At 32.9% G+C, this 21198-nt stretch overlaps 2 protein-coding genes across 4 annotated transcripts in view; one reads left to right on the top strand and one right to left on the bottom strand.

Moving 5' to 3' along the window:
- LOC106058053 (uncharacterized) overlaps positions 1-9075 on the bottom strand; it is an 18880-nt gene extending 9805 nt beyond the window's left edge. Inside the window, exons 1-3 of one of the 3 annotated variants that reach the window (XM_056027938.1) lie at positions 9057-9075; positions 1913-1983; positions 1363-1513 (exon numbers count right to left, since the gene is read on the bottom strand). In XM_056027938.1, the coding sequence (XP_055883913.1) occupies positions 1363-1456 (94 nt within the window). In that variant the 5' untranslated portion in view covers positions 1457-1513; positions 1913-1983; positions 9057-9075. Of the gene's footprint in view, positions 1-1362; positions 1514-1912; positions 1984-5551; positions 5707-9056 lie in introns of those variants that run through there. The other 2 variants (XM_056027937.1, XM_056027939.1) reach the window with 2 other exon arrangements.
- Positions 8791-21198, top strand: LOC106058052 (uncharacterized). The gene is made up of 6 exons (XM_013215430.2): positions 8791-8948; positions 14159-14410; positions 14535-14773; positions 14953-15091; positions 15208-15417; positions 16258-21198. The coding sequence occupies exons 2-6, from the start codon at positions 14323-14325 to the stop codon at positions 17127-17129; spliced, it is 1548 nt and encodes a 515-aa protein (XP_013070884.2). The 5' UTR covers positions 8791-8948; positions 14159-14322; the 3' UTR covers positions 17130-21198.

The following is a 21198-nucleotide window of genomic DNA, read 5'->3' as shown; positions in this document are numbered from 1 at the left end:
AAAGGAACCTGTGTACAAAATTTCATGCGAATCCGTACAACACTTAATGAGATCTGGATCAATCAGTCAGCAGTAACTAACAAATGAAGTATAGATTGCTTGTAAATACAGTGAATGGTAAAGGTTACAACTACTATAAACTACATATTAATGTCCTAAATGAAAATATTAAATGAAAATATCATTGCCTAAATAGATGCAGTAATGATGCCCTCATAGATATTTTAAATTTAAAATTCTGTGTCGCAGAGTGTTAAAAACAAAATTCTGACTTAGACAACTTTAAAAATTCAAACACACACACATGCAGTTTTTTTGCTTCTACAACCAACATATCTTTACCAATTCTTCAACCATGCATCAAAAGTGAAGTACAATGTAATTTATAGTTTAATGATATAATAATTATTTGCTTCTTTTTTTCTTATTTGTCAACACCCATGACATTTGAATTTTCGAATGTAAATAAAATTTTCTGTTTTTAGGAAAATAGATATAAATGGTTGTCAGAATTAATGCTTAATAAAAAATAAACTAATGAGGATATTTTGGCACATTATATTTATATATGTTCATTTTATTACATATTTAAAAAGAATGATACATATCTATGTTTCGTATGTGCGTTAGTGTTAAAACATATTTTTTTAATGTGAAGAAAAAAATTTATTTATGTCCATTAGATTTTGGATTTTAGTTTGTAAAGTAATCATTATGTCCCTTAACATCATCTTCATAATGTTGTGAAGGTTTTAATATTGTCCAAAAATATAGAGAAAAAAGGAGCAATTTTTCATTCACACAAAAATGGTTTATTTAATTAACTCTTTCTCTCCGTAATTATTTACCACATTCTGGTGGAATCGACACTGGTATCATCAGTTAGGAGAGAAAGAGTTAATGCTATCTCTAAATAAATATTAACATAAAAAAAGATAACAGATGGATGTTATCCTGTGCAATAAGCACATCTCACTACAATTTATTGGGGGAAAACATGTCAATAGTAAGGTCTCAGGTAGGATTGGGGGAAAACATGTCAATAGTAAGGTCTCAGGTAGGAATGCAGCCTAAAATATTGTGCAATAATATGTATTCATAAAATAGTCAAAACCTTTATGAATTTTTTTGGAGGATAAAGAGATTGGGGTATACTCTAGAATAGTACAGCGATTAATAAAAAAAAAGGTATGTTTTAAGTTTTGTGGAGTGTTTTTTTCTTTAAATTATTGTCAGAACATCTATAGCTAAAATGGCTGCGCCAAATCATTGCCACACATAATAAAATCTTACTATTATTAACTAATTTATAAAATGTAAAAATAATCCTTTAATGGAAAAAAAAAAGTTGGCGTGTCTCACCAAAAATAGCCGCTTCTGCACAAAAACTTGATATCCAGATTAAAGCAACTGTTATAGTTAAAATAGCATGCAGATGCCAACATCTCACTCTCATTTTAAGCTGAACTTGATTGAGAAGGCCAGTTTTTTTTTTTAGGCGTTACAGATATAACTAAAACAAAAAATAAAAGAAATAAAAAAATATATATAAATGAAATCATAAAAACTTTTTAAAAATTCTGAGCAATTGTGACATTACTATAGGAAATGAAATAAATGCAAATATATATCTGATACCCCAAGGACTATGTTACATTAGATATAAAGCACACTAATTAAAAGTATTGTATATTAAATTAGACTATTCAAGTTGCTTTTCTTAGTGTGTGTGTGTGTGTGTTGGGGGGGGGGGGGTAGGTATTAAATGCAATTGACAATAATACAAAATACAATCGTTAGTAAATAGATTTTTTCAAAATAAGGTGCTCAAAACACATGAAAACAAAAAATTAATAAAATGTTTTCATTCATTATTTGCATAATCTAACTAATTTAAATAATATATATATACTTCATTTATGGTTCTTGCTTCCCTTAAATATGCAGTTGCAATCATCTGGTCAGTCAAATCTCAAACTCAATCTAAAACCAAAAAAAAAAAGTTTAATGGAAACAAAATTTGTGTTGGTCAATGAGATGTTTGTTTGTAAAATGTTTTACGCATTTTGGATATTCCTTCAGGTTTAAAGATTATTACATCCGAGCCCAAACCTCCCACAGGACGACAAACACTGGCAAGTGGGAAGGGTTTGAAACAGGGACCTTTGAGACACTGTCACACTCAAACAACAGTCCAGAGCACATACAACACAACCAGGCAGCCATTCATGGAAGTTTACAGAAGGAAAAAGGTAAGCAGGACACATACTGAAAACAATTGATGGTTTAAGTCTTTTTTTTTACTGCCCCTTGAACAACAGCTAAGTTTGACTATAACATTGAATTTTTTTTTACCTGTTCCAATTTGCACAGAAATATAATGATGATCTAAAAAATGTACCATAATAAAATGCAATGAACCCAAATATACTCGCCCCAGGCTTTACTATCATTTGCTTTCCTCTGCTGCATTTATTTAATTCCAATAGAGTTTTTATGGACACTTTGTATTTAGTGGGGGAAGTCGAAGCACATGTGCTAAAGAGTCCTTTGTCTGACCTTGTAGTGGGGAATGTTTTCAGAGCACTGGTACCTTTTCATCTCCAAGCCCAGATCGGAGAAGAAGGCATAAGGAAGTTGATAAGGATTGCGCCCATAGTAACAATGTGCAGTCAGACATGAAGCTGTCTGGTATAAAGAATATCAAGGTTAGTGACCAGGCTTCAGTTTGAATTATTGCAAGTAAAGTGGTGTGTCCAATATTAGGGGTGATCCCAAATGGATGCCAAGTGTTAGAAATGTTAAGGGTGATTCGTATTTAGCGCCCAACATTGATGATATGAAAGGAAAAGAGAAGTTTCAGAATGTTAATGGATCCAAGAGTGTGTTGAAAGTTGTGAGTGGGTCTCAGGGAGTGCAGATTATTCCTAGAATGCGATTTTCTAGCTGGTAGTCTGAGAAGTTCTTATTTAAAGGAATGATGAAGGGGAAGAAGATTAAAAGTCTGACAAGGGAATTGAAGAGAAAGGAAACCCATCATTAAAGCGAAGGTGGAGAAAAAACCATGAGAAAGGGAGGCTGTGTGCATCTCCAGTAAATATTGCGGGAGAAGTGACCTGGGATATGGAAGAGGGGGAGAAGGCAGCTATGTAGCCCTCCTCGTTTACCTACCAGTTCTGACCTCAATCAGATTTTACAAGTGAAAAGATCTGATCTATCATTAGAGAACCAGAGGGAGTAGGTGGGACCCAACTGTCTAACTGTGGAACAGTTTTGAGATTTTGTTTAGCGGTCAGTTAGGGACTAAGAACTTTTATTGGCTAGACATGATGGAAGATGTTAGGAAATTGGCTTGCTAGCATGCATTCCCAGGGAACAATGTAAATAAATTTAATTTAATTCAAATGCCCTTGATAGACCTTCTTATTTCTAGCCAAGAATAGTGCTGATCCAGATTTTAATAGCAGGAATAGGAGAGAGACTAGATCCTATTCTTATAGACCTTGGAGGAGAAAAAAGTGGGCCTTTAGAGATTAGAGTATAGAATTTATTGCTTGGAATAGTTTTATTAATACATTCAGCCTTTATATGTTGTTCTGTTGTATTTATCTAAGACTGGGAGCAGGTATGTTAAACCACTACCCAATATTGAAGAATTGTGTCCAGTAACATTAATATTTTGCTATATTACTAATTTTTTTCACAGTCTGTGAAACCTATTTATAGTATTCTTATTTTTGTCTTGACGGCACGTACGGAATTTGGTTTTATTTATTCTTATTTTAATATAAGTTTCTTTGTAATAGGGTAAGTTAAATTAGATATAATTTGGTTACTTAGATTTATTGGTCATATGAAGAGGGAGTCACTTGTTAAACTTAGAACGCTACACTTAATAAATAACGCTAACACTATAGCGTCAGATTCATGGGTGAATTTATTTACACACTTTGTTAACACACATGACACATAACATTCCAACATTCACTCCCTTGGTCAATACAATTGCAGACTCTTTGGCCCACCAGGGAGGGCAAATTCCACCCACTGAACAGGCTGTAAGCTTTCATCAAGCCCTGGCTATAATACAAAAAACAGAAATGAAAAAGTGGTTTGAGTGCTGGACAAGTCCCAAAAAGCCTGTGGAGTCTGGGAGCGCATGAGGCGCCCTGACCGTACTTCCCCGTGGTGGAGGCTGTCCAGGCCTGAGCAAGCTATTATAGCACAGTGCAGGACAGGCCATTGCCCTGTTGGCTCATATTTCTCGCGGCTATGGCCAAATTTTAATTCACGGTGCCCCCGTGGAAGAGGAAACCGTGCCTAATATTCTGTTTGACTGCCCCAGACTTGCTGATCTCCATCTCGACAGGTCTGGGAAACCCAAAATTCTCGACCTGTATGGCGACATTTATGCACTACGCAAGACAGCAGGGTTTCTGTCCAGGGCTTTTGCAAGAGAAGATTTAAGCCTCTCAAGCCCTCACTCTAATGTAGTTTGATGATGATGATGATGAAGGGGAATCATTCAAGCTACTCATATAAACAATGCCAACATCACTGATTTGTATTTGTATTTCTGCATATTGTGTGAACTACATAGCTCCCTAGGATGATCTTAAATTGTTAATTTATTACAATATTCACACACTACTCTACTACTCTAGAATATTACTATAACACGTGAAGAGAAATGTTTTTTTAACTGAGTTTCTTTGAATGACATCTTGTAATTAGTGTAATGTTTCTTCATACCTTCACTTCACATCTTTGTTGGAGTATGATAACATAAGCTTATACTCAGTATAAACATTAATGAGGAAATGAGATTTTAGAAAATTTAATTTGCCTACTTAGAAAAGAAGAGCAGTTGAATTTTTTATATTTTTTTTTTAATGTTTACTTTGAAAATAAATAGATATCTAAATTATTAGGATTATTTCATGAATACTATTACTAATACTACTGACTAGACTAGATTCTATCTTTATTTATTACAATTTTAATATTAGTAAATCATAAATGTAGAATCATAAGAATGTCTCACTCTTACTGACTCTCCTCAGTCTAGACTAGTCTAGAGTACTCTTCTAGAGTGACTCTGAGTCCCCAGTCTAGAGTACTCTATAGACTTATAGAATTATAGAGTCTAGAGTCTAGAGTTAGAGTCTAGAGTCAGAGTTTTGAGTCAGAGACAGAGTCGAGTCATTTAGATCTAGACTAGAGTCTAGTAATAGTCACAATAGTCACTCAATAGTGACAATAGTATTCTAGTTGAAAAATTGATATGATAATGACATTTAATTATATTTAATATAAATCATTATGAATGATTATGATTATCATGATTATGATATAAATTAATCTATAAATTATGTTATTTATTATAATCATAATAATGATATCATATACATTATTATACTTTCATTATACTATCGGATGATTATACATTGATTTTGATACACGTAACAACAGTACTAACACATATAAATATAAAGTAAAGTATGATAAAGTCACTAAAAAGACCAAAAAGGTTACTAAATAAATATCTGACTTTTAATAGTAATTTCCGCTTTTAGCTTTAGACCCAGACTAGAATAAAAGAAGTTGAAAGTTCTAGATTTAGATCTAAAAGCTTGTTCACATTTTGATGAGATTGTTATTCTCGGAAGTAGATATCTAGATCTAGGTCAATCTAGGTCTATGTATAGATCTATCTTTAGTACTTTACCGGAAATAAAACGGTAGCAATTTTATTCACATTTTAAAATAATGATAATAGATTAATAAAATGACTCCACAGTGTTTCAGACTTTTTACTTATATCATTATCATCACGCACACATAGTAATGTGACATAGTGAAGTCTGACACGCAGAGCGGCCTTGCAAATTGAAGGGCTCAATTTAATGGATGCTTTCGAGGCCCCTCTTCAATTTTTTAAAAAATAATAACAACCATTACCATTTTTTTTTTTTTTTTTTTTAAATAGGCTATAAGTGCCGGTACTCAGTGATTGATTGCTTAACTTTTAACTACTAATAAATTAATAATAAACGTTTATATAATGAAAAGTAATAAATTTTCCCCACATTGAAAGGGTGCCGGTGCGCCGTACTGGTGCGTACCGTCACAAAAAAAAAAAAAAGCACTGACTATTACTATTAAATATCATTCAACATTTATTATACGACATGTATATATATAGGCTATAGGAAGCAACTCAAATACAATAGGCGCCAGTGGGCTAAATAAAGTTACGTTAATCGTACGATAGGCCTACTCTAAATATGTTAACCTCCTACATCTGAAAAGCCCGTGACAAGAGACATGACTGGTAGTAATATGCTAAATGTTAATTTAATTGCAGGCCAATGCCAGCCGCGGCGCCCAATTTGGAGCAATCGCTAAAATCGACCTAAGGCCGGCCCTGCTGACACGGGCCCATATATTACAGTATTTGTTTCGTTTTATGAGTTTCGGACGTTCCTTCAAAATTTAAGATTATTACGTCTTAAGCTGTCTCTAGGCGTGACCTCCGTGACGAAGGCGCGCCGCTCTAGGAGGTACTGTGGCTGAGCGGTAGGCTTGAGCGCTTGGCTTCCGAATCGGGGGGTTCCAGGTTTGAAAAGGGAACTTTACTTACCTGTATATGTATGTAGAATATATGATACGGCAATAATGGTCGATCGGTGGAATGGACGAAAACAGAGCTGCTGGTGATAAACTGCAGTGATGTAAACGGCACATGAATTTAGCACTTACAAATTGACACCAACAGTTGGAAGAAGCAAGAAAAAGGCTGAAAAACGCGCAGCACATTCTTTGTTCCATATGCTAAGACAAATTTGTACAAATGATCCTTCTTCCCTAGTGCTATTAGTGCATGGAATGTGTTGCCTGAGCCAGCCATGAAAACCAGTGACTTGGCAGAATTCAAGTCATTGGTTAACATGCATGACTAAACGCATGACGCGTAGGACGTAATCATCTTTTTTTTTTTTTGAAGTAACGTCTGTATTATATAAGATAAGATAACAAATGCCTAACTTACCAATTAGTGACCATACATGTGTATCATGTCCTCTTTAGTCACATGAGAAGTTTCAAAAAAAAAAATTATCAGGTAGCCTATATTCATAATACAACAGAGGGTGAGATATTTAAAGGAGTCCACTGACGTTGAAATCTTCTAAGTAGAATAGTAAATGTAAGTATTAACATCACGAATATCAAAATTCATTGGCTGCCTGGTCGTGCGGTTTGTGCGCTGGGCTGTCATTTGGATTTAGCGATGGTCCCGGGTTCAAACCCATGCAGCCCACTCCCATCCCCCGTCGACCTGCGGGAGGTTTGGACTAGGAAGTAAACTATCTTCAACTCTTAAGGAACATCCGAAACATGTAAAACATTTTACATTCATTTTGAGTTCTTAAAATTATATAGGCTACTGGCGATATATCAAAATCTTATATATCTCAAAAGGGGGTTGGGGATTTCATGGTTGTCTTCTCCAACAGTGTCCATAAAGTAGTGCCTCTTTTAGGCCTTGTGACCTATGGGCAGATCTGTTTATATTTCAGTCAACAACCAAATGTAAAATGTGGCCAGCACAACGACCAATTTAACCGCCTGCATTTCCTCAATTAATGTCCTGTACCCATACATGTTTGAAAGATGCATCAAGTCTGCAACAAGAATCTTCTAACATTATTTTATATTATTCACATAGGGGCCTAAAACCTACGCTACGTTCGAGTTCAACGTTTTATAGGCTATAGGCCTATATATATATATATATATATGTTCACATAGTCGTTGATAATGATATAACCAGGGATTAAAATGTTACTGTCGTATTCAGGCTAACTGAGACAATCTTACGAGCACGAATAAAACCAGCTGGAGGTGGTTGGAGAGGGGAGAACATCTCTGAAAGAAGTGAATAGATCGAAAAGAAGAGTACGTAGGCCTATTAGAGAAATAAATATTAATTTAAAGAAGAAAAAAACTACACCTTTCATTGTTAGGTTGGGGACTTATTTTATAAATTACAGACGTCATTTCAAAATAGAATATAATTACGCATTTCAAGAGACAATTTAAGCAATAGTTAAATGTAACCAATTAGTTATTGGTAATTTATTATATTGTTTGGTATCTTAAACAAGGGATAGAACTCGTACTTAATTGTATCAGCTGAATTAGTCCCCTTGAGGACTATTGAGCCCTGAGTGAACATTTTTTTAATGGTTAGTGTATTGCAATTGCTTTGAGGAGGCCCGGCTTTAGCCGTCGTGGTCGAAGTCATGTCGTTCACCTTTTTAAAAAAAAAAATAAATAAATGCTTATAAAAAGGGATCATCCAAATACCCTCTTCTTTCTCCACAACCACTTGCAAACTGGTCCAGACAAGTAATAGAATCATAGCGCATTGAGAAAGCTAAAAATCATGAAAACGGTGAAAATATTTTTAATCGCACAGTTAGTCTGAAGCTATTATAAATTCAATTACACGACTGTCCCTACTCTTAATATAAGCTCTTTTTTTTAAATAAGTATTTTTTATTTTGGGTTTCGATATATAACCAGGCCTTGCGTTTCAGCCTTCCAATTCCGTAATTAGGTTTCAACTTACTATTAAACTATTCGTTTTCAAACTATCAAGGTCTAAATCCAATGTGCGTTTTTTTTTTTTTTCATTCTTTCCAATACGATTTTAGCCCTAAAATATATTTTATGGTGTCTTATGAAACGACTACGTCATTTCCCCAATGTCACCTGTACACTAGGTGTCGCTTCAGCCAATAGTTGTTTACCTGTGCTGTGGACTAGTATGTCACTTTAGTGACCTAAATTTAGGTTTAAAAAAAAAAAACTGTCAAGTAAATTCCTGTTTTATTTTCGTGTAATTTGTTGATTACTAGATGTAGGTCTACATAAGAAATACAGTGAGTACTAATATTTAATAGATGTAGTTAAATATTTCAAATAGTCTGGCAGTGTTGCTAAAATGGTAACATAACAGTTAAAGTTAAACAGGAGAGCTGAGGACTTACCGCTTGTCACTCGTCTTGAATCTCGTCTTGAATGTATCCATTCTAATAAATTTGTCCACTTCCTGATGTGATTATTTCCTGATTTTTTTTAAAATAAAGAAAGTAAGAAAGGTTATTATAATTCATCTTCACAACAATCTGTCAATGTAGATATACTGAGGATCAATTCTAGTACCCATTCTTTTTAGTCTAGTAGGTAGATCTATTATTTTATTATGAATAAAAAACTATTTCAAATATAAATTTCAGCTTTAGTTAGCAGTTAGAGACTTAACTATATTATTTCTTTAATATAGAAAATATCATAATAGCTTTTAGATCAAAATAGATCTTATATCTAGAAATAGGTAGGCCTATATATGCAATTATAAAATGCTTTAATAAATATAAATGTAGGCATAATATTGTTAATACTATATAAATAAAAAACATAAACCAACATTTCTCAAACATTGTATTGCATCTGGTCACTATATTAACTATATAATGATATAGATCGGGTCTCTATCAGAGATTTTCACAATACACTTAATACACTAACAATGTCATTGGACATTAAAATTAAATTGAACATTACTGTTCCCAACTAAATCGTTTTATTGTCCGGCAGTTTTTCTTTGTATCAAATCTCCTATTATACTGTTAGTTAAATGCTTAAATTTTGCTTTCAAATAAGTTTTAAAGTTATACAGTGATAATCTAATGCGTCCTCCTTATTGAAATTATTCTGTGCTACAAAAAAAGTCCACAAGTATATTGGATACACCAAATAGCTAGCTATTTATAGTGTTTCCACCACATATATGAAAATCTTAATAGAAGCCTAGGAGTTATTCCAGTGTCTTCGTTTTAACAAAATTGTTATCAGTAATGTAGGCCTTTGTATAGTGTTTAATAATAATTTATATTATAGAAAAGTGTTTTCAATGTAAGTCAGTGATAGCCACTACAATTATTCACAGCATCATGAAGAAGAAAATAATATTTGTAGCTAAGGGGAAAACATGTTTCACATTTTCTTTACCCTTAGAAGTGTGATGATGAGGCGCATTGGCTGAGCAGTAAAGCACTTGGCTTTCGTACCAGGGTTCGAATCCTGGTGAACACTGTGATTTTTTATTACGGGATCTTCATGCGTCCCTGAGTCCACCCAGCTCTAATGGGTACCTGACATTAGTTGAGGAAAAGTAAAGGCGGTTGGTCATTGTGTTGGCCACATGACACGTTCGTTACCAGTAGGCCACAGAAACAGATGACATTTATATCTTCTGCCCTATAGACCACAAGGTCTGAAAGGGAAACTTTACTTTCTTTTTTTTTTTAAGAAGTGTGATACCAGAATGTTTCATTCATTTTTAAAGATGAACACTAATAGATTTTGTGACATCTTATTTGCTTATATATCTTCTTCTTCATTCTCATTTTACATGTCAGTAATTCCATATCTGAGATGAACCGCGCAGTGGTTTCCAGATCAGGGAGTTCTCAGTATAGTTATTTTTTTTCTATAAGAGGTTTTTGGGGGCAGAGTCTTGTTCAGGCCTTTCTTGATATATAGTTCATATATAACTGGCAATACCTGCCTATGAAATTAATAGGCTTTTGAAGTTATTTATAAAATAATCTTGATGTGGCTCCTTTTTTTTCACACTTTCACATTCTAGTTGACTTTTTTTATAATGGAAAAAACAAGCACAACATAAAAAAATACTTTAAAAAAAACAACAAAATATTAAGTGAATTTGTAAATTAGTTTGGATTAGTCATGCAAATAAATTTTTTATAGATCTAGACTAACAGTAATAAATCTGTGTGATTACAAATATTTTTACCAATGGTTTTTGTTTTGCGAAATTGCATGCTTGTAGCTTTATCAATGCACTATGAAGATATCACTGGATCAGTTGGGAAAGTGGGTGGAATGTGGAGAAAGAAGGGGGGTTATCTGGGTGAATATAACTGTGATCGCATTTTAAAGGAATTTAATTTTTTTTTTAAGTTGGACAACTCAAGACAATACACTGACCAGTGTGCCAGCAAAGTGCTATGATAATAGAAGGTTTTAGAGTTATCAATTTTTAGTTTTAAACTTTTAAGTTATGTTTTACACAAAGTATAAAGGGGGCTAATTCAACTTATCCCACTGCATCTGTCAAGTCCTATATCTTTCCCTTGTTTAAATACCAAAAAGAAAAAGAATTACCAATAAAATAATTAATTAACTAATTGGCTAATTTTTTACAATTGATTCTTGTTTTGTCAGGTATAAAAAATAATTGTACAAAAAGCAACTTGATCCAAGATTGAGTTTGGTAGAAATAACTTGTACGAAGTTTTACCAGACAGAGTGAGATGATATAAGCTTTGTTGGGGAAGGGGGGCGTGACCTATTTAACTGAATCTTATTACATTTGTCACAACTTCCTGTGGTTTATTGCAGCCCATTTATAGAAAAGAAGCAAGGTAAATTATGTACAATAAAACATTTCTTGTTTTAGAAAATATTTTAGAAGTAATAATATAAATAAATGACAAGGAAAGTTAGAAAAGCATCAGCTAAATTGTCATCTAAATATTTGTGTGTATGTCAAGATAGACAATTTATTCATGCTGTAAAAAAATGAGTAAAACTTAGCCATCATTTAAATATTAGTAGAAACCTTCCAGGTTGTGTGGAATGTACTTCTGAATGTTATAAAATGTGTCCCAGGTTCAAAACCTTCTTACCCTACATCATCTCCTGCTGTCCTTCAGGGGGTTTGGGCTAGAATGTAACTATTTCTATTTCTGAGAGAAACTTTGGGGAAAAAAAAGAACAAATAAATTATTTAAGCTACAATTACTTAAACAACTTTTTATCTGAAGTGAGAAAAACAGTTAAGTGCACATATTTTGGTAAAGCAAGTAGTTAGAACATCAGAATACAAAGATTTACTAGTCTGTTGATTTGAAAGTAAACATTCAAAATACTTGCAGTTATATAAGTATCTTTCATCAACTGTTAAATTGTTTTTTGTTTTTTTTTAAAGTTGGACTTTTAATTGCTCTATTTGGCAGTATGGGTTTATTTTATTTGCCATTTCTTAATGACAGTGAAAAATGGTTTAAGGCTTGAGTTGTGAATGACATGTAAGCAATTATTCTTGATCAACAAAATACATACACAACTATGTAAATTAATGCAAAATTAAAGATTAAAAACACAATCTTAGTAAGGGTTACCCGACAAAAGAGCACAGTACAAAATAGTGCTGACTTGTATGATGTGTATTAAGGTAACAAATTTTAGTAAGTGAATGTCCTGGGCAGCATTTTTCATTAAGACCTCTATCTACTTCCTTATTAATAGATATGAAAACATGCCGTATTTGCAGAGAAAGAGATTACATAAAAATTGTATCTCATTCTCCATTTTCACCAATGTTTTAAATCCATAACAATTATTTTGAGATGTGGTGAATTCGTACAAGGGTTAGGTACATACATGATGATTATTTGTGGCATCTTCTGTAAATACTGTTTTCGAAGAGCTAAATGATGCTCAGCCTGATGTAGGGAATTCTTGTGACTATTGGGAGGACAACTCTATTGGTTGACAGAGATGAAACCGCAGAGTGACTTCAAGATTTCCAATAGCATAATGTTATGTCCGAGATAGAGACAATCTACAAAGAACAAAAAATTCAGTGAAAGGATGGTAGCCTATATTGTTGATGTACCGAAACAAGCCACTGATAGATTTTCTATGTGATATTGCATACAATTGAACTTTGTGAAAGTTTGTGCATTTCTGTAAATCTGACAAGTAAGGAAGTATATTAGCATGTTTTTGAATACACTTTTGGAATGTATATAAATGATATGTTTAGAAATTATTCATTTTAGCTTATTATAATTCTTACACAACGTTTGCATATTTATATTTTGATATCTAAAGTGTTTCTTGCAAAATGACTGAAAAATAATGATAATATAAAAAAAAATATTGGTTTTATTCATATTTACAATATCTAAAGTATTTCTTGCAAAATGTCTAGAAAAATATTTTCACACTATTTTGTCGAGGAACGCTACTGTATAAACATTTCACATGCAGTGCTGAAGTGAAACTGGTGTCGACATATATACATAGTTTTCTATAATGTTTTGTTTTGAGTTATTATCAAAAAATGTTATTGCAATACTTTTGTCATTTCCATAAGATATATTTTAGTATATGCAGCCCTTTAACACTATACCATCTAAATTTATGAGTAGACATGTCATATTTTGTAGTCCTAGTTTTCTTGGACAACTAATAAACCCACATACTTGTACAGATTACCTTTATTTTGGTTTTATATTTCTCCATTTCTTTTACAATATCAGCCTGTCTAGGCTGTGGAGGGGTGGGTGTCTAGAAGGAAAAGTAGTTCAAGGATTTCACTATTTTGTCATGAAGCAAGGAACAGAGCGAGACAAGATTCAACAAATAGGTCACGCTTCACTGGTTCTGAAGTCATGTGATGAAAGGGCACATTGTCAATGGTTTCTCCTGCAGTGTATCAACCCCATGTGTGGATTCATTATGATGTTTGTAAATTTTAAACAAAGCAGTTTGTAGTAGGACACAAAGAACCATAGAGTTAAGGAATTAGGTTACTGAAAGATCTCTTTCTAGTCTGGTTTGTTCTCACCTGTCCTGAGACACCCCCCCCCTCCCCAATCCCGGACACTAGTTTAATGATGATGGGATGTCACAATAATTAATTCTTTTCTTTTTATAACACTGCTCTAGTGCAAAAGCTTTTTTTAAAAACAAATGACCCACACATTAAAACCTATTCCTGGATATAGTTTTACTTATTGTAGTTCCTCTTTCTTCAATTTTTTTTTCTTAAAATATACAATGCTTTATTATGAAAGCCTGTAAACTAAACTTTAGTTTTAACCAAAAGTAGTTTTAATAAAAAAAAAGCTCAATAGATTGTAAAACTCTATATGTGAATTAAAGATTTTGGTTTCCATAAAATATAAAAAAAAAAACTAGTTCAATGTAGTTTTTATATATTGAAAGAGTTTGACTAGTAGATCTTTTATAATATTTTTTTTAATCTTTTCAGAAATCTTGAGAACAAAAATCTACAAATGAAACAAAGTCTCCACTGATTTGTATTTTCCATTTCACCTTGACATTTAAAAGCTCAACATGAAGTGTATTCATTGTTCCCAAAAGACTTTTTGAGTAAAAGAATTTAAGCTTGTTACTAAAAGAAATACCTTCGATATGGAAAAAAAGAGCCTACCTATTTGTTTAATTATTTACCTCCTGTGTACATCAAGGCATTTTGCCTCTGGAGCCACATCTTACTCAGGCAAGTTTGGCTTCTTGTTAGGCCTATAGTTTGAGTTAGTAATAGTTTAACAAGGTGATTTGATTTAGTATTGTTAATTGCATACCTCTATAGTCACAATTATTTATTTTAAACAAATTTACAGTTGATCTGTCAGGACCGGGCTGTGATAATAATGAAGGTTATGCTCTGAAAGACATGAACGATGAGGCTGTAGTGTTTGCCTTACCCCAGTATAATGCTGTGGCCACTCGTGACCATTGTGATGTCAAACTAACTACAGATGAAGGCCGTCGAATCCAGTTTCTCATTGACATGATTAAATTTAATGAATGTGGGATTGAGATATTTATATTTGATACTTTGATTGATGCAAATCCAATAGTAAGTGGAGCACTGTTTAAAAATAATTTAAGAAATTATTATTTATTTAGCCAGTTGTTGTTTCAGTTAATTAAAACAGTTGTAAATCCTTTTTATTTGACTAGTCATTGAAAGTTAACATTCACTAACAAAGTTGTAAATATTTGTTGAATCTAAAGCTTATTTTATCTCCAATCCAGTATTACTTGAGATGCTCAGACAATAGCAAGCCTCCCATCTTTGGAAAATCAAAGTTCAACTATCTTAGAATACGAGTTAGGAAAGCAACACCAGAGTCAAGAGTTTATGAATTTAGACTAAAGGCTAAAAATGACTTAGGTACAAGCATATAATATAGACGCTTATTTTTAAAAGTCATTGCTACTTTTAAAGTTGTTTTTTTTTTGGTATTCTTTAAATGAATGTATAAAGCAAAGGATTTTTTTTGTATGCAGGTCCTACTCTTCAGTTTGAACAAGCCTCAGAGACATTCTACCAGGAGCCGTTGGAACCCGGGGCCATTGCTGGGATTGGTGTTGCCGCAGCTATTATCATCATTGCTCTGATTCTAGTCGCCATCTACCTCTGCATCCGGGGGCGCAGTTCTAATCAAGAAAAGTATGGAACGAGCAACACCCACGGGGAATCTAGTGTCTACACTACTGGTAGAGTTGAGCTTCCCACTTCAGTAAATACTCTCATCATCATTATATGCCTTTCTTTGTGCTTGACCTTTCACCTTTCCATAGAGCTTTTGTTGAAACCAGCACTTTTATATGTTTTGTTCATGTATAGAATTATTTTAAATTTTTTTTTGCATAGTGCCTATATGCTCTTTTTTTTCTCTCTCTTCCTTTACTGTAGCGTTGTTTAGTTTCAGTGATTTGTTTGTTCAAATCCTCTTTATCTTTCTGTTTTCATTTGCACGTATTTTCATGTATTGTGATAAATGAAGGTGTTGTACTTATTTATGTTTATTTTGTGTGTTTTCTTAAATATCTATTAAGTTATAATTTTTACATTGCCTTCTCTCAAGACCTATAGTGATGATGTTGTAGTGCATGCATGATTCAAAATAGTTAAACTGATAATGGGCTCTTTTCTTTATGCATACAAAATTTATAGAATTTAATCAAAAAAATAATTACAGGTAAATAAAACAAAGCATTTTTTACATCTTTATTATGATACTGTCCTTGACCTTAGATAAAGGATCATGGGTTGTGTATGTGTCATGTTCTGAAGGAATTCTCTGCCACGTTTGGCACCAACTCAGTTTCAGGAGACCACAGCATGAAATCCAAGTGTCCACAAAGCACCCTGTTTTAGCGCTGCCAGATTGGTAGCTAATCCCCATTAACACCTCTGGCTATCTCAACCTTTGAAACCATCTAGAAGCTTATAAGTAATATGACATAATTTTTTTTATGTTACACTTTTTCTAGTTTTCTTTTAATTTTATCAATTTTTATCTTGTTTATTTTTTATTCTTTGATCTTTCTTAGCAACCAATGAAGTCTTCTTCGCCCCCGGTTCACAAAGAAACCCGAAAGGAAAATACGGCTCAATGGAAGACATCCGAAGCTCCTCGTCCACGCAAAATAAGGAGAATGGAGCCTACACCAACAATGCCTACACCCCGGGACCCGGCGAGAAAAGGTCTGGGCGATCGGCGTCGGTCGGGCGATCGGGAGGTAAGAACGGCTTCGCGAACGAGGCCTTCGACCAAGACGACCAGGGAAGAAAGAATACATCATACGAGAATGAAACCTCCAGCGTACGAGGATCTTTAAGGAAATCTAGAAAAGATGTGTATGATACAGGTCCCACCAAACAGCTGAAATCTGCAATGAAAAAACCAAGCGAAAGTGAAATGAATAAAGTTAACACCCAACCCAACGGTATTTTGAAAGCACGAACACACTCCCCCAATAGGTCACAAACTTCATCCAATGAAGGTTCAGGTGATACAAATATAATGATTCATGGCTATAGTCATCTTGGCAAAGAGCACCCTAATGTTAAACACAAGCCAGTCATCGAGCGCAGAAGATCGCGATCTGGGACTCGTTCTCACAGATCTGGATCTTCTGGGCATGGGTCAGTCAGAGGAAAACGCTCTAGATCAGAAGACAAAAAACCACCTAAAGGTGGTCGTATGTATGACGATGTTTTTATTGATGATAGAAAGCATAGAAGTCGAAGCAGTGGTAGGCGCTCCCAGTCTGCTGGGACTCGTAGCCAGCGAAGTGACTTTACTGACCGCACAAGTGACTCTTTGGACAGTGAATCATCTACAACTTCTTATTCTAGAAAGGTCAGCATGAACCCAGGGGGAAAGCGTGTTCATATTAAAGGTGAGGAGACTGATATCTGAAAAAAAAAAAACAAGTTGATTTCAATCTGAATTTTTGTGTTTAGCTATTGGACTGTTACAACACATTTTAACCTTGTTTCTTGTACAGTGTAAATAATAGAGAACTAAGGAGGAATTATATTATTAGTAATAAAACAATGTTATGCTGCATTAATAATTAATTTTGTTGTGCACAATTATAATCTGATCCTTTTTTTATTAATTTCATTTGTAATCAATTTAGACCTACTTTGTAACTTAAATTTGTAATATAAATATAGACTAACACTAATATTTTATCATTAACCATGTATCTTTTTTTTTTCTTGTATTTTGGTGCCTGCTCTTTGTCTCTATAAACTAAACTAATAGTGTTTTGTTATATAAGTTGCATGAAAATAAAACAACCTCAATGGCATGTATTTGCAAAATGTCTGACTACCTTTCAAATTTCTTTCTTACATTTCATAATTGTATTCTTTTTGGGAATCAAATATTTCAATGTGGTTTTTCAACATTTTGAAACATTTGTTTTAGTCTTTGGTGGCTGAATTTTTTTTTTTCTTCTGTTACCAATTTGTCAAATGCAAATAAAATAATAGTACTTACCCCAGATGATAATAATGTGAAAACATCTTGACTAGTAATTAAATCTATGCAGTGCTCAATATTTTGTAAGAAATTTGTGTAGTCCTTTTATGTATTTCTGTTGTTATTTTCTTCATGATCTAATACTCTCCAGTGTGTACTGTTGTTGAACATGTAACTCTTGCCCGAATTGGGATCAGTTGTGAAATGAAAAATTCACTTCTGCTGTACGTCTTCAAATGAATTCTTATGACCTCTCTTTGAGAATTTGAGTTGAAAAAACAACCTTTACTTTTTTTTTTTTTGAGACACTAGTTTGTATATTTGTGTGTGTACATTTGTGTGTGTACATTTGTTGCATCTTGTATAAATATAGAGGCATTAGGAAAAAATGCTGTCGGGAGGGATACTTAGGTTGTTGAACTTGTTGGACACAATGAAAGTATGTCATCTAAACGTCTTTGATTAAACATTTGACTCACCTACATTCCTGTTCATATTTTTCTGCAGCATTTTGTCAATGACAAATGTTTAATAATTATTTCGCCAAATTATTATTTTTTTTTTTTTTTGCGGAGAAATGTTTTGCATCTATGAATAAATTAAAAACTGTATATACTAGCCATGTTGTTATTGTATAGTATACAGATTTTGCGTCCCAAATGGCACGAAACAATTCATGAACACTTTTCATGTATTTATTATTTATAAAAATGAATGTTTAAAAAGAAGCATTCAATTCATTCATATCAAAATTAAAAATGTTTAGTTTCTTTGCTTGTTTTAGAATCAACTATTTTCAGAGAGACTAGATGCTTGGTTAATAGTTTGTTTTATCAAGATCAACTCTCATTCCTAAAAAAAACATATCAGTGAAATAAGAAGTCTATTTATACCAGGGGTTCTCAACCTGTGGGTCGTGACCCCTCTAGGGGTTGATTAACGATTTGCCAGGGGTCGCCTAAGACCATGAAAAATATGGATTGTTTTTGTCTATTCTTCTATCGCTGTGTGGATGGGGGTCGCCCACAAAGTGGGGATTGTAAAAAGGGGTCGCCGAACTTAAAAGGTTGAGAACCGCTGATTTATACGATGTGGTTTCATTCATCTCAATCTGCGATGTTCTCAGATTCATTTGCAATCCATAAAATGTCATAATATTTTCATATACATTTATTTCACTTGTCATGCTCAACACTGTCATAGAAATTTATTTTTTCTTATACATGTGATTTGTTTTCCATGTACGTTTCAGTTTTGTTTGTAAATAGGATCTTTTATACTCTCTTCAAATTAGCAATGTATTTATTGAAAAAGTGTACCATTCATTCAAAGAGTGTGAGTTATGTATAGCCTGAGCTTGACAATTATTTTATCATATTTTGAATCATTTCTAACTTGATCACTAAATATATTAAACATATCATAATTTGTGTATATAAATATATCATTTTGGAATTTTTAAAGAGAATATCTGTTGCTGTTTCTTTTTTTTTTTTGTGTGTTATGTTTTTTTTTATACTTTTGTTTATTATTATTATTATTGTATGTGTGTGTTTTTTTGTGTTTTTTTTTTTTTTTTTTGTGTAAAACAAATTTGGACAGATTTCTTATTGCTCACATATATTTGTCTAATTCTGCCTAAACACTAATTTAAGTTTAGAAGCTAGAGTAACTTTCACAGAGTGGCCAGGCTTTTTGTCTCTTTCAAGTTAAAGTTACTATTTAATGTGACAGGTTTTTTGGTTTTTTTATTATGTAAAAATAATTTTGGATTCTTTATAGTTGTAATTTTTTTTTTTAGATGTACACAATGCTCAGTTAGAAACTAGATTATTTTGTGATGGAAAACACTGCTCTGGTTGACATTCTTTATTTGTTTTGCTTATTGTAAGCTAAATAATGAACCATAGACTTTAATAGTTGCACATGAATAAAACATTTTTATTTTCCTTTTATAGAAACGAAAATATTTCACTAATGATCTGGTATCAATTATCAGTAATTTTTATTTTTAAAGAAAATTTTGAATGTATTACTTGGCCTGTAAGCTCTTATCATAGACCATCAAACATTTTGTTGAATAAGTGATTAGGCAGCTGATTGAGTACTGGTTGATAACATTTACTGCAATTTGAAGACACTCTTTTATGTACATTGACACTATATAGGTCATTGACATATTGTGAGAGGAATGGATTGTATGCTGGCATACTGCTGTGCCTGATAAAACCAAAAAAAAAAAAAACAATTTTTGAAAGGGAACTTATTTTTATGAAATATTTTTTTGAACTTGGTCATATTTTTTAAAAATTTATTATTTATGGGTTTTATTATTCTTTTACATGTAGAAAAAAATTCATCCATGTCAACTTTTAAAGCATGTTGGCTATCAAATCTTCAACATTTCAGCTACAGTAAAATAGCTTATGTTACAGTGTGTAAAACATAAAAATAAAATGTAGTAATTAAATTATTTTAATTTTTTCATTGAACTATTCATATTCAGTTAGTGTAATATTGAAAACCCTTCAACTATACCCTCTGTCATAATAGATCTGATAAAAAATAAAAATTAACTTCTATGAAGTCCACAAAGGTGAAACTAGCTAAACAATTTTTTATCCTTGTATGTTAAACAACATTTTTATTTAGTGTGTGTGGTTTCACTTCTAGAATCCATTCTATAAGTACTTTTCTAATGATACAAGTCAGAAAGATTCAGTTATGAATCAGTTATGATATTACATTGTTAGCACCCTGCGGCCTTCAGACTTTGCACATATGTTCAACTTGTGTGTTGTATATAAAAGTTTAGATGTGAGCTCATGGAATTGTTTATCTTCTGGCTTCTTGAAATACCTCAGTCAATCAGATTAAATGTTGCTTTTGAGTAGATCAGGAGCTAATCTGGATACATCTATAGCTGCAACAGCAAGAGGAAATAAAGTATTAATACACTTATTGGAGAGAAAAAAAAGACTTGTTTAGTAGTTCCTCTTGCGCTGTTCATCGTATTTGGCAGCACTTTGTCTCCATTGAGATGGTCACTATAGCAACTGTATTACAGCACCCCATTAAAGTTTTTACTTTGAACTGCTTATTATATTCATTACAAGTAGATAGCACATTCAATCAGCATTGGAGCCAGATTGTTTTTGTTTCAGTGCAAATGACAGGGAGATTTTTTGTTTGTGTTTGTTTCATGAATGTCTCCTCCTCTCAGACTTAAGTGTTGAGCCAGACCAATCTCTATAATCTCTGGTCCCGGTTGAGCTCTGCATTGAACTGGATTTCCGCCAGTGGGATGATTAGAGTGACTCTTGGTTTCTGGATCTCTTTCCAGTTGACTCTATCTATGTATACAAATATTATATCTTGTACATACTTTTTTTTTGGTTACTTGACTTTGTACTATCAAAACTGCTTTCTTGAATGTAAACAAAAATTATGCAAATGTACAATAGAAATAAAAGCAATGAATGATGTTGTTTTTGAAATA

The sequence above is a fragment of the Biomphalaria glabrata genome, chromosome 4 (genome assembly GCF_947242115.1).
Source record: "Biomphalaria glabrata chromosome 4, xgBioGlab47.1, whole genome shotgun sequence".
Lineage (NCBI taxonomy): Eukaryota > Metazoa > Mollusca > Gastropoda > Planorbidae > Biomphalaria > Biomphalaria glabrata.
Note: the sequence above shows the minus strand (reverse complement) of the source record. Positions and strands in the feature narration are given on the sequence as shown.